This window comes from Ptychodera flava, chromosome 2, assembly GCF_041260155.1.
Source record: "Ptychodera flava strain L36383 chromosome 2, AS_Pfla_20210202, whole genome shotgun sequence".
In the NCBI taxonomy this organism is placed as follows: domain Eukaryota; kingdom Metazoa; phylum Hemichordata; class Enteropneusta; family Ptychoderidae; genus Ptychodera; species Ptychodera flava.
The window spans coordinates 503,507-516,723 of record NC_091929.1 but is presented as its reverse complement, the minus strand read 5'-3'; the positions used below and the strand labels follow the sequence as shown (position 1 = coordinate 516,723).

The 13,217-nt window shown below is 36.6% G+C and overlaps 1 protein-coding gene across 1 annotated transcript in view; it reads left to right on the top strand.

The window, feature by feature from the left end:
- Window positions 1-13,217, top strand: part of LOC139151121 (TBC1 domain family member 15-like) — a 202,030-nt gene that overhangs the window by 132,211 nt on the left and 56,602 nt on the right. Inside the window, exon 8 of the mRNA XM_070723677.1 lies at window positions 12,445-12,548. Within this exon, the coding sequence (XP_070579778.1) occupies window positions 12,445-12,548 (104 nt within the window). The remainder of the gene's footprint in view (window positions 1-12,444; window positions 12,549-13,217) is intronic.

Here is a 13,217-nt window from a genome sequence, read left to right as displayed (position 1 = left end):
AGGTTGGTGAATTTGCCAGCTCAACGTATAGATAGTAATATCAAAATATTACCTCTCGATGAGAAGGATGATATTGATGTGTATTTACGTGCATTTGAACAAATAGCTAGGACTAGTCTGTGGGCTGAAGATATTTTGGTGGTGAGATTGGCCCCATCCTTGACTGGGAAAGCTAGGGAGGAATACATTGCGTTATCGCCAGAGGATGCTTCAAATTACCTGAAACTGAAAGAGGCAATATATGAGCGATATGAATTGAATGCAGAAGCCTATAGGCTTTTATTAAGATCATTGTATTCCATGTCCCAGGAGACATACACAGAATGGGAAACAAAATTGGAAATAGAAGAAGTAAAAAGCTTAGATGATTTGAAAGGAGTTCTGCTCAGACAAAAAAATTATGCTATGTTATCTAAAGAACTGTATCTCTGAATAAATGACAAAAAGCCAGCATCAGTTCAGGAAGTTCTTGGCCTGGCTGACGATTATGTTACAAATAGAGGAGGCATCAAACTCAATTCTAAGTCTGAGACCACTTCTTATAAACAAGGGAGGGAAATTCGGTAATCACAACAGTTATCCCGAGCCAAAAAAGAGGGGGAGGGATAATCGCCAGGGTAATGGAAATTTCTTTGGTAAGTGTTTTAACTGCGGGAAAACAGTGCCCCGATAAGCTACTAGAGCGGAAGCAAAACCTGTTTTAATGTGTAAAGATTCTAATGCCAATGTTGAGGTCCAGCTTAGCCCGTATGAAGCATTTGGTACAATAAATGGACAGAAAGTTCTAATCTTACGTGATACAGGCTGCACCCAGACTATTGTTAATCAGAAATTTGTGACCCCTGAATCTTACACAGGTAACTCAGTTACAATCAGTGGAGTTGATGGTATTCCCAGGGAAAACCCATTAGCTAAAGTCTTCTTGGAGTGTGAATACTTTTCAGGTTGGATATCTGTAGCTGTCTACTCGAAACTAGAGAGAGATATTTTGTTTGGCAATGAGATAGGCAGTGCATGGGATGACTATTTCTGTGCTCAACACACTAAAAACATGCAAGATACAAATAAAGCTTTAATAGTTACACGTAGTAGGCAAAAGCGACCAGATGAACAAGCTAAACAGGAAGAGCAAGACATAAAAGACACCGGGGTCAAGAGTAAACAAATTATAGATGATCAGGATGTAAATGAAGAACTTCCTTTGAATACAGATAAGCTAAGCTCAACAGCTGTCACTAACAAGACAAAACAGGGCCAAACGTCAGATAATTATAAAGTCACAAATGAAATGTCAGAGATACAAGATCACATAGATAGAGAACTAAGTTTACCCACTGATCCAAAAACACTTAAGGTACTACAGGAAAGTGATAAAACCCTTGTAGGCATCAGAGATCGTGCTATGGCAGAAAACATTATTGACAAATTGCGAACAGGGTACTTTAACCGTGATGGTATTCTATACAGAAAGTGGAGCTCCGTCGGCAGAATAATAAGATTTATGAGCAAATCATTGTCCCAAACAATGCCGCCAGGAAATTCTACAATTGGCTCATGATATTCCACTAGCAGGACATGTAGGCATCGAGAAAACAACTGATAGGATCTCCAAAATTTCTATTGGCCAGGCATATTTTCTGATGTAACTGAATACTGTAAGTCTTGCCTGACTGTCAGAAGACAGCTCATGCTTGCAAAGGAGATAGAGCTCCACTTAACCCACTCCCAACCATCGATGTTCCCTTTAGAAGAATATGCATGGATATTTTAGGTCCCCTTCCCGTAGTGAGGCAGGGAATCGCTACCTACTAGTCATAACTGATTATGCAACACGGTTTCCTGAGGCAATACCGATAAAAAACCAGGAAATGAAAACTATAGCCGATGAACTAGTTATCTTCTTTTCAAGAGTAGGAATCCCGCAGGAGATCATTTTAGACCAGGGAACAAATTTCAAATCCCTTCTCATGAAACAACTATGCAGCCATTTACAGATCACCCACGTTAAATGCAGTCCTTATCACAAAGGAAGTACCGGGCTAGTTGAGAATTTTAATGGCACATTGAGACAGATGCTCCGCAAGTATGCAAGGGATAAGCCCTTTTTCTGGGACAAATATATACCATACCTTTTATTTGCCTACAGAGAAGCACCACAACGTTCAACTGGTTTTTCACCCTTTGAATTGTTGTATGGGAGACCAATTCGAGGGCCACTTTCAATTGCAAAAGAATTGTGTAGTGGTGAGTTAGCAGAATCGCCATCCATTGTCAGTTATGTCCTTGAAATGCGAGAAAGGATGAGAGAAATGATGGAAATAGCAATGAAAATGTAATAGAGTCCCAAGCTATTCAAAAGACTTGGTACGACAAAGTATCCCGTAATAGATCCTTTAAAGCAGGTGATAAGGTACTTCTTCTGTTACCAACCAGTAGTGGTAAATTAGAGGCTAGTTGGCAGGGCCCATTTGTAATTACTCGCAGAACAAACAACATTGAGTATGAAGTGAATATAGGCAGTAAACGAAAAATGCTCAGAATTTTCCATGTCAATCTGCTTAAACCCTGGGTCGAACAACAAAACTCTTGTATGTTCGTAGACCTCTCCAATATCAATGATGAAACCGCAAATGTGGATGATGTTAGGTTTAGGCCTCAATTAGTTCAAACTCAGGGATGGGAAAACGTCACTATCTCAGAAACTCTGACTGATACACAAAAGCAAGAGACCCAGTCCTTGCTAAAAGAGTACAAGGACATATTTTCAGATGTGCCCGGTAGAACTTCAATTGCCGAACACAGGGTTATAACTTCAACTGAAGCCCCAGTCCATCAAAAACCGTATCGGTTACCTCCCGCCACAAAAGATGCAGTTAAAGTCGAGCTTGAGCAAAGGCTCAAAGCTGGTATAATACAACCTTCAGAGAGTCCTTGGGCTTCGCCGATTGTCTTAGTTCCCAAAAAAGATGGTACTCTTAGGTTCTGCACAAATTATTGCAAGCTCAATGAAATCACTCAATTTGACCCTTACCCTATGCCAAGAATTGATGAAATTCTAGACCAGGTTGGCCAATCTAGATATATTAGTACTCTTGACCTAACAAAGGGGTATTGGCAGATTCCGTTAGATAAAGATGCCAGGGAGAAATCAGCATTAATAACACCATATGGCTTATTCGAATATTTGGTAATGCCGTTTGGAATGCAAAATGCTTCTGCGACATTTATGCGACTTATGGATCGAATTTTGAATAGTTATGAAACCTTTGCCAAAGCCTATTTTGATGATATGAGTGTGCACAGTGATGGCTGGAAACAGCAATTGTCTGATCTTAGGGCAGTTTTTGACCGTGTTAGGGATGCTAACCTTACCCTAAGGCCAGACAAGAGCTTCATAGGTATGCCTAAAGTCAAACTATTCAGTCATTTGGTGGGGAATGGTACAGTTCAACCAGACCCTGAGAAAGTTGATGCCATCAAGTCCTTCCCAAGGCCAGTCACAAAGAAAGATGTCCGTTCCTTCCTCGGCCTAGTCGGCTATTATAGGAAATTTATTCCTAATTTCTCAGCTGTTGCAAGTGTCTTAACAGACCTCACAAAGAAAGGAAACCCAAATTATGTCAGTTGGAATACAGAATGCGAAAGTGCATTCGATGCCTTGAAGGAAGCCTTGATGTCCAAACCAGTATTAGGCAGTCCTAATTTTGACACAGAGTTTATTGTTCAAACTGATGCTTCAGAAAGAGGAATTGGTGTTGTTTTAAGCCAAGATGATAGTGAAGGTGACGAACACCCAATTATGTATCTCAGTAGGAAACTCCTACCAAGAGAAGAGTCTTATCCAGTCATAGAGAAGGAATGTCTTGCAATTGTTTGGGCAGTCAAGAAACTACATGTCTACCTTTACGGTAAACCCTTCGTGATACAAACAGATCACAAGCCATTGAAATGGCTAGAGAAAATGAAAGATAATAACAGCCATTTGTTACGATGGTCACTACAACTTCAGCCTTACTCCTTCAGCGTTCAGCACAGGCAAGGGGTTTGCAATAAGAATGCAGATGCAAGAATATAAATTATGTTTAGCTGCAAGAAGTTACTCTTTGAATAGATATTAGTCTGGTTTTTTTTATATATTAGAATTTTGTAACACACGTCAATCTCCCTGTTGATCTATTTGTGATTCACTCATGTATCGTACAATTGTTGAGTGTATTAACTGTCCAACATACAATTTACTTTTAGAGACAGTAGTGATGGACAATGCCTGCTTCCTGAGCTTGTCAACATTGACAAGAAGAATAAGGAAAAGGGAACAAACAAACAAAGCACCGCTTTGGTAATTGAAATGGGGAGGTGTCACAGTATTGGACATTAACTGAGGACCATATTACTGTATCATACAGAACACTGACTTTAACCATCATAAACTACTAACAATAATATACACGAACACTGACTGACTTTAATCATCACAGAATGCAATATAAAAACAGAAAAAAAGCACCGCTTTTTCTAGAGGAAGAATGGAGATGTCATGAAGTTGGGTTATTGTGTAATGCCAGTGAATGTTTATACAAATATTAACCAATGTTTGATTGTACCAGGTGTATAAGTAATACTTTGGCAACTTATGATTATCTTAAAAACCCAAAAGCTTCTTAAGGTAAACACCTGGTAATATTTTAATCCTTTAATTAAGGTGCATTGTTTCATGATTTCTTAGAAGCTGATCTGATGATCAGCTTAGATAATTGCAAGCTTCTTAATGATGTTATCGCAATCTTTTAATTATACAACTTAGAAGACAAAAGAAGCCAAAGAGATTCTACTAGAATGTAATGTTAATGTTTAACTTATACAATGATATTTGAATATTTTGTATCTCTGGCGAATCCATGGCAATTATTGTGTCATATGACTATGGCTAGCCAATTAGACTAGCCTTTGAACTTATTAGGAGGAGCTTCTGTGTTTTGGCATTATAAATTGAGTAGTTTTCTGTGGAATTGTTAGATCTTGGTTTAGACGCAAGTGCGGTGTAATAAACAAGTCTCCTTCTCAAGAAGTACTGTCTCTGCATGAGTCTGTGTTGGCTGCTGTGTGTGTAAAGTTACGTCCAAGTCCAGCCTGAGCTACAAGTCCTACAGAGTTAGTAGAAGTCCCGACTTCTGACTTCGTTACAGTCATCAACGATGACTTGTTCATGTATTTATTTGGAAAAGCAACTGAATTTAATGAACGCAAATATATGACATTTCAAAAATGTTGCAATGTTAATACGTACAGTACATTATTATGCTGTAAGCCATAACTCGTTTGACATCATGGAAATTTGAATGAGCGTCTTTTCAATTTCCCATCTTATATTCATTTGTAATTTGGAAATATGTGTGGTTTTACTGACAGATTTTTTGCATTCTGAATTTCTCTGTTGTGTATGAGGGATATTTTGAAGTTGCCTTCACTTTTTTCTGTACAAATTTACTGCAAAATAATGTAAATTTTGTGATTTAAAAAACATCTCTTAGCTTTAATATGACCAGCAAGGATGATGATATCAATGGAGATTGTCAAACATACAGTGTACTTGTACACATCTATAGTTTAAAATCCTATGTTTTTAATGATTCATCTGACAATATCTGCATAACCTTTGCAACAAATTAATACAATTTTTTTGTCAAAATCAAATATAGATGCTATCTTTCCATTCATTGACAATGGAGAGGATTAAAGCTTGGTCTCCTAGTTTCTACAGCAGTGTTCAACTGTTCTGTTTTTATGGCAAAATGTCCCTGCAATATTTATTCTGATTGCTCTATAGTTGCCAATATATAAAGGTACACTACAGAGTACACAACCAGATTTCTCGATGTGATGATAAGAACCAAATCTTAATGCTTATTTTATTGTAATGTACAGGTACATGTAGCACCAAAGGGAAGGATCAAATTAACGGATTACGTGTTACCCTTTTACATTTTTGTCAGGTGTTCTGACTGATCTATACAATATGGCTGCCTGATTGCAATTTCAATTTTAGCTCTAACATGTGAATACAGAACCAATTTACAATCAGAATAAAAGGTTCTTGAATTGATGTCTAGAAAGCTATGTGAAAAAAACAAGCTTTCTTGTACATACATGTATGTACATGTAGAGTAGTTTGCCACTAAATTGCATATGTACCGGTACATGTAACATTTACTTTTGCCAGCAGAAAGTCAAACAAATTTAAACAAATTTGACTGTTTGTGCCCGTGTTAAAATCTTCAAATTATGGTTTAATTTGTTGACATTTAAGTTTTAGTCATTAATCAGTGACAACAATAAAGAGTACAAATTTTGCGAATCCTCTCAGCAGAATTTCGGAAAGTCATGTCCAAATTTTGGACAAACATAGTCCATGATCTCTCCTTGGTTTAGGGTATACACTACACTCCCAGTGAAATCTACTAAAGTGGAAGTGTAGTGTACATTGTAACTGAGAGTTGAACTAGACTATAACAAATATTACAGCTTGACAGAACTGTTATTTCATCAGGAAATTGTGCTTTTATTGACATATTGACATTTAGTAATGTAGAACTGAGAAATTTGTTTGACAATTACACATATATGCAGTTTTGTTGTATACAATAAAGTCTGTAGTCTGATTAACCTATTAACTGTCACATGTTACCAATGAGACAGGTTACATGTACATTTACCACTGACATGAAAAACTTACATTTTTAGGATTTAGACAACACATGCACTGCCAAATACAAGTAGTAGTTTGGTAAGGTTCTATGTATATGGAATTTGACTGTTTCATCTATCTCTTTGCATACAGACAGGTAAAGATTTCATTTCCTTTGTTTGGTCATACTTTCATTTTCAGCACCAGCGTTACTCTTCTTTCTTTACATTGCCCAGAACATTTGTAGTACGCACCTTCCTCTGCACTGATCTTTATGTGTATACTGTTTGTGCAATTGCATTTGGAAATGTTTTTGGTCTACTTTGTAGTGGTATATTTATCCTCAAACTTTCATAAAATTCTGTAAGACCATAAAATTCATCACAGTTTTTTGATGACCTGTCAGTATATGCTTATAATGATCAGTTTATATGAATGCTGATTTGATACGCCACCAGAGAACCATACAAAAGTTGCTGTAATCTGAATTACATGTAGTCTCTTAAGTCCCCACAGACAAAGTTCGAGGGACTTAAAGATTTGGGCGTGTTTGTGTCTGTGTGCATGCGTGATTGCCTCCATTCACGCTAATTTCTCAGAGATGCAAGGAGTGATCTTTCAAACTTGGCACAAGAATTACTGCCTATGTTATATATATGCACATTGATTTGTGTTGTGATTCAATCCAAATGACCATCATTTCCATCAACAGTTTCCAAATTCGTAAACCAAGTGGGGACTATGTCATTGACAATGACTTGTTTGGGGTATTTTACACCTACTGGAACTAAGAGTATATAATGTGGTGATTTAGTAAGCATTCGATATGGTAAACTGTATTTGGTGTTGAAATGCGGTAAAAAGATCCTGGCAGATTTTGAAAAAATTCCAAACAAATGCCAATAAAAAATTCAGCCAGAGAAGGTTGACAAAAAGAAAAGGTGGAAGAGTGGGGAAAAAAGAATGTACAATGGATCGGATAAAAAAGATAATGTACAGGTCTCATCGATCTTCCAGACACCATCCCTTATCAAATGGTCCACCCTGATGTATTTTTGTGCACAATTAACCATGCAGTGTATTTTAGTTTAAGATGTCAAGTTAGGTAAGGATTTGAAAGGAATAGTCAAGTTCACCACAGTTTAACTTTATCTCTTGTGTCATCATCCTTGTGTAATTGGTTAAGTTTGTAAGTTGTTCCAGATGTGGATGTACCAGCTGTTCTGGAAGAAAACAATGTTTACTTTTTCCTGTAGGGTTTCTGAGTTGATGATTGTATGTTGAAATTTCTCCATATGGGCAAAGTGTAAACATTGGTTGCATGTTATGTATCTCAGTCTATGTCAAATATTGTAAATGAAAAATCAAGAACAGTTTACTGTGTGCTTGTAAAAGATAACATATTTGTCAATACATAAACTGCCTTGCAGATTGATTGTCTTAAATATTATCACAGAAGTAGAAAAGGAAAAGAAACTAATCAAATTGCTGTAACATATTCACTCTCAGTGCCTGTATAGGCCTATACTTAACTATTTTATCATTACATTCAGCTGTTTGTTATATCTTTATCACTCTCCATGGGCCAAGGCACACTTGGGGTCAATGTCATCACTCTGTGCCAGTCTGTGTATGTCAGTCTGTCTGTATATGTATGTCCATGTTTCATACAATTGTTCACTTGTTTTGATAACTATATGGGAGCGAACAGTGATATTGTCACTATTTTTCAAAGTTGGGACAAGGACATTGACCTGTGTCATACATAGGCATGTCGATTTGTTTTACGATAAGATTGCATGGCAGCCATTTTGTTATGATTTTTTCATGTCCCGAACCATAACTCAGACATGTATCAACTGATTTTATTCAAAGTTGGTACAAGGACATTGTCTACTGTCATATATACATGTACGTTAGTTTGATTCATGATATATGGCCGTGTGGCGGCCATTTCGTTACCCTTTTTTTCATGTACAGAGCCATAACTCAGACATATTTCCACCAACATCATTAAAAGTTGGTACAAGGACATTGACTAACGTCATACATATGCACATCAGTTTGTATCACGACATGTAGTGGTATCATATCAATCATTGAATTTTTTGTCATTAGGCTGGTATGTCAAGAAATACTGCATCAAATTTCATGCAACTTAGTACAGATGTTAAGGTCACATTGCTTAAACAGTGAATAAAGACATTTATCAGTGTCATTTTAATTAATTTGTCATTGCATATGTAATGAACTTTCCTAATTAGAGTGATATGTCCACAAATACTGCATCAAATTTGATGAAACTTGGCACAGATGTTGATCTCAATGACACTTAGCAGTATCGTTTAAATTAATTGCCAATTTGCATTTACATGATGAATTTTTGTTGTTAGGGTGAATGTCAAGAAGCACTGCATCAAACTTTATGAAATATGGTACCAGTGATAATCTGTCAGTGTTAATTATGATAGGATGCAACAATGTCTGGCAACATCCTGTTGATTAATTACTAATTAACTCATTTAATGACCTTTTGTAATTAGGATGGTGGCCTACATTGTTTTTATGTTTTCACCACCATGGAACTCGATCACACTAGGCCATTAAGCCCCATCTGTATCGCAGTATTTTTAATCACAGACCTACATGTAGTTAATGAACAGGACTCTATCCTCTCTTCGGACTTGTAATCAAAGTACCCATTAACAAGTGGGGACTGTGTCATCAATGATGACTTGTTTAGTGTCATAGATTAAGATGCACTGTTGACTTACAGAGTCTAAACTTTTTTTCGTTGAACATGTATTGTAGATAGGTGTAAACTCCAAATACTAAGTAGATAGGTGTACACTCCAAATACTAAATACAAGTGGTGAGTGTAACAAGCAAATGTTTTTTAGTCAATTGCCCAAATTTATTTTCTATTTGATGGACTAGATACCCACTAGGCAACACAGATCAATGCACAACCATGCGAGCAGCAAGCAGTATACCTTGGAACATTGCTCTCCTCTAAGTTAAGTTAGACGCTTCTCCCCTCAAGGTCTATCAGACACGGCTTTCCCCTCCCTCTACGTATTGTCCCGTACCCACTGTCAAAAATTTTCTCCCTGCCCGCTGAAAATAATGAAATTTCTTCTCTGCCCACAGTAAATATCGATTTTTTTCCTCCCTGCCGCCTTGATTAGTTTGTAAAATTGCCCGCCCGCTGAAAAACTGCGCACGAACAGCTTAGTTGCCGGCATTCGTGAGAGGTGTAACACCGGTACCAAGGTTCTGCCTTCAGCCTCACACTTTCAATCATCTTTCAATCGACTCACCAAGCAACACTGCACCCACCTGTGGTGATCATTGGTGACTCTAAGATCGATATCAGTTCACTTCACACGCATGAAAATACTAGAAACACGTACATCCTACGGTATACGCGTAATTGTACAATACCAGTCAGCAAGGGTTAGAAAATATATATTTTGTCTCAGAACATCAGTAGTCGTATGAAAGCTGACACGCAAAAGGAAAGTAAGCTTACTGCTTATTGTACGATGGCAGAACTATGCATTTGTATCCCCGCCCAACCATGGCCCTTCGCTTACCACGGCCACCTGATGAACTCCTGATCTCAGCAGGTCACCGGGTCAGTAAACTTGTGATAGCCAAGTTTGGCGCGCAGACTACGAAAATTTACCGATTGTCCGTCTGTACTACATGTATTTCTGTGCGAACTCCACTGAGCTTCGATGATGATTCCTATGGTAAGACCCCACTAGGGGACTCCACACCGATACACTCGTAACATATCGAGTTTTATTAGTTTGGGTAGTAATTCTTTATTCAAATGGCGAAATAATGATTTACATACAAAGTTGTGATATATTTTAGAGGTTAAATCAATCCAAATGTGCAAATTTTTAACAATTTCTTTGTTTTCCTTTGGCATCATAAAATCACTGAAGTGCATAGGGTAAGCGACGGGGTTCGTGTATCGACCACATTCGAAAATGGTGTCAGGCAGTAAATGGAAGAGCGCCACTGACTCGTTCCGCGGATCATGTAAAAATTAGGGAAAAGTGCAAAATCCAACAAAAATCGAAGAAATTACAGCATAAAAATTTTAAATTTTAATGACATATTAATTGGTGGTTACCAACTTTAATTTTGTTGCGCACATATCAGTTTAATCAACCATTCACCACCGGAACCTCCAACGGGGGTACTGACAACTGATGGAATATTTAAACTTTTATCTCTCTCACGAGACTGAAACAGGAGTTTAAAGAATCGCAATTTTAGTCAAATTTCGCGATTTTTATCACATAATTTGTATACCATCACATTCCTGAAATCGTAGAGAACTTTGAGCCCAAAATCACGCTGTTCTTCGACCTGTAGCGCGTGAATGGAGCAAAATAAGAAACGAGATTACAATAGTGCAAGTCGAAAAGATTTTACTGTATAGGAGTAAGAATAGATACATGTGTAATCAATGCCAACAATCCAGTTTAAGTAATTTTGTTTAGATTTACCATTGTCCCCATTATATTACAATAGTTTGTTGCTAAATTTTCTCCCCTTCTCCATTATGTAAGTTCACCATTTCCTGTTTTAGATATTGTTGATCCTATTGAGTCCCATCTCTTATTTTTAATTCACTTTCACACATATCAAGGCTGTTGATATTTAGATTCCACACTTGAGCTTATGCTGGAACAGTAACCAACCAGTTCAAATAACTTTCATTTATAGCCAATCAATTTGACTTTTTGTCAAATAATAAACACTAAGGAGGTACGAAGGACGTTGGTGCCCCCGGGTCCCTTGTTCAATTTTACAACTCGGTATTCTGTTCTGAATTCAATTTTACAACTCAATATCATATCAGTGACAGCAATCAGTGTCTTAACAAGCTGTCAAGAAAGCCCATGGGTTGGTTCACAGCCATTCTGGTTCACAGCCATTCTGTGGCATGTCCTAAGACCCGAGCGTGATAGGTATGAGGCAGCATAGCAGCCGAGTTTTAAAATTGAATATACCGGTAGAATAGTAGTACAGAAAGTCGAGAGAAATGTTTAGTTGTAAAATGGAATAGATTGCATGAAAAGACTGTGTAGACACTGGCTGATAGAGGTAGCTGTACCATAAAAATTCCAATTTTTAATGAACATAAAAATTCTATTTCTTCTGTTCATTGAAGAATGGGAATTTTCAACATTCTGTATTGAATTATATGAAATCAGAATAAAATGTTGAGTTGTAAAATTGATTAAGGATAGGATGTTGAGTTGTAAAATTGATTCAGGATAGGATGTTGAGTTGTAAAATTGATTCAAGATAGGATGTTGAGTTGTAAAATTGATTACGGATAGGATGTTGAGTTGTAAAATTGATTCAAGATAGGATGTTGAGTTGTAAAATTGATTCAGGGTAGGATGTTGAGTTGTAAATTGATTCAGGATAAGATGTTGAGTTGTAAAATTGATTCAGGATAGGATGTTGAGTTGTAAAATTGATTCAGGATAGGATGTTGAGTTGTAAAATTGATTCAAGATAGGATGTTGAGTTGTAAAATTGAAAAATTGAATTCAGAATAGTAAAATAAAAAATAGGATTTTTGCCATGGATTTGACACCATATCAAGTATGATAGTAATTCTTATGTATATATACTTGAAAGTATTTTATGTATTTGAAATCAAAACTTTACTTTTTCAGACCCACCTTTCAATCCTCATACTTTACATTCAAATGTTCTTATTTCAGGGTCTGTACCATTCAGTAAGGAAGGAAGTATGGAAATTTTTATTAAATTATTATGAATGGAGTTCAACTCAGAAAGATAGAAGTGAATTAAGGAAAAAGAAAGAGTAAGTTTACTCCTGTGCAATCTTACGGATTTCATTTTTCTATTCCATCAAAATTATGCTGTAAATAGTGTGAATACCTTCAAAGAAGCACTGTGTATCAGACATGTGATGTCTGTCATGTGAATTTGAAATTGACACATGAAGCAATTCAAGTATGTGTTTGTATGTGCAAATTCTCATAAAGAGCTGGTTCCATTACATAATTACATAATATACTGGTATTTTACAAAAAATGTATGTCTTATTACATTCCACTCGTCATTATCCTAATTTGGTGATTTAATTTCATCAAAAGATGATAACACGATCGGAACTAATTTGGGATAATTGGATTTTCATATTTTGCAAATTTCTCAAAAGTGTGAGGTGCCGTATAGCTGAATGTTGCAATATCGCAAATTACTCATAAAAACAAGTGTGTAATATAAAAAGAAAAGCAGATGAGATAACATTTGTAGACTAAATTGACATTACTTCACCATCCAATTATCCCAAATTAGTTCCAATCGTGTTTGATAGAGATACATTCTTAAAATTTATATTGTAAAACATCCTTTATTCTTTGACTTTAATTTAAATGTGCACCTCACATCTTATTTGCATGTGAACTTGCTACTTTGTCTTTGTACTTCGGTACCATGCACCAAAATTTCATAACTTTAGCCTGAA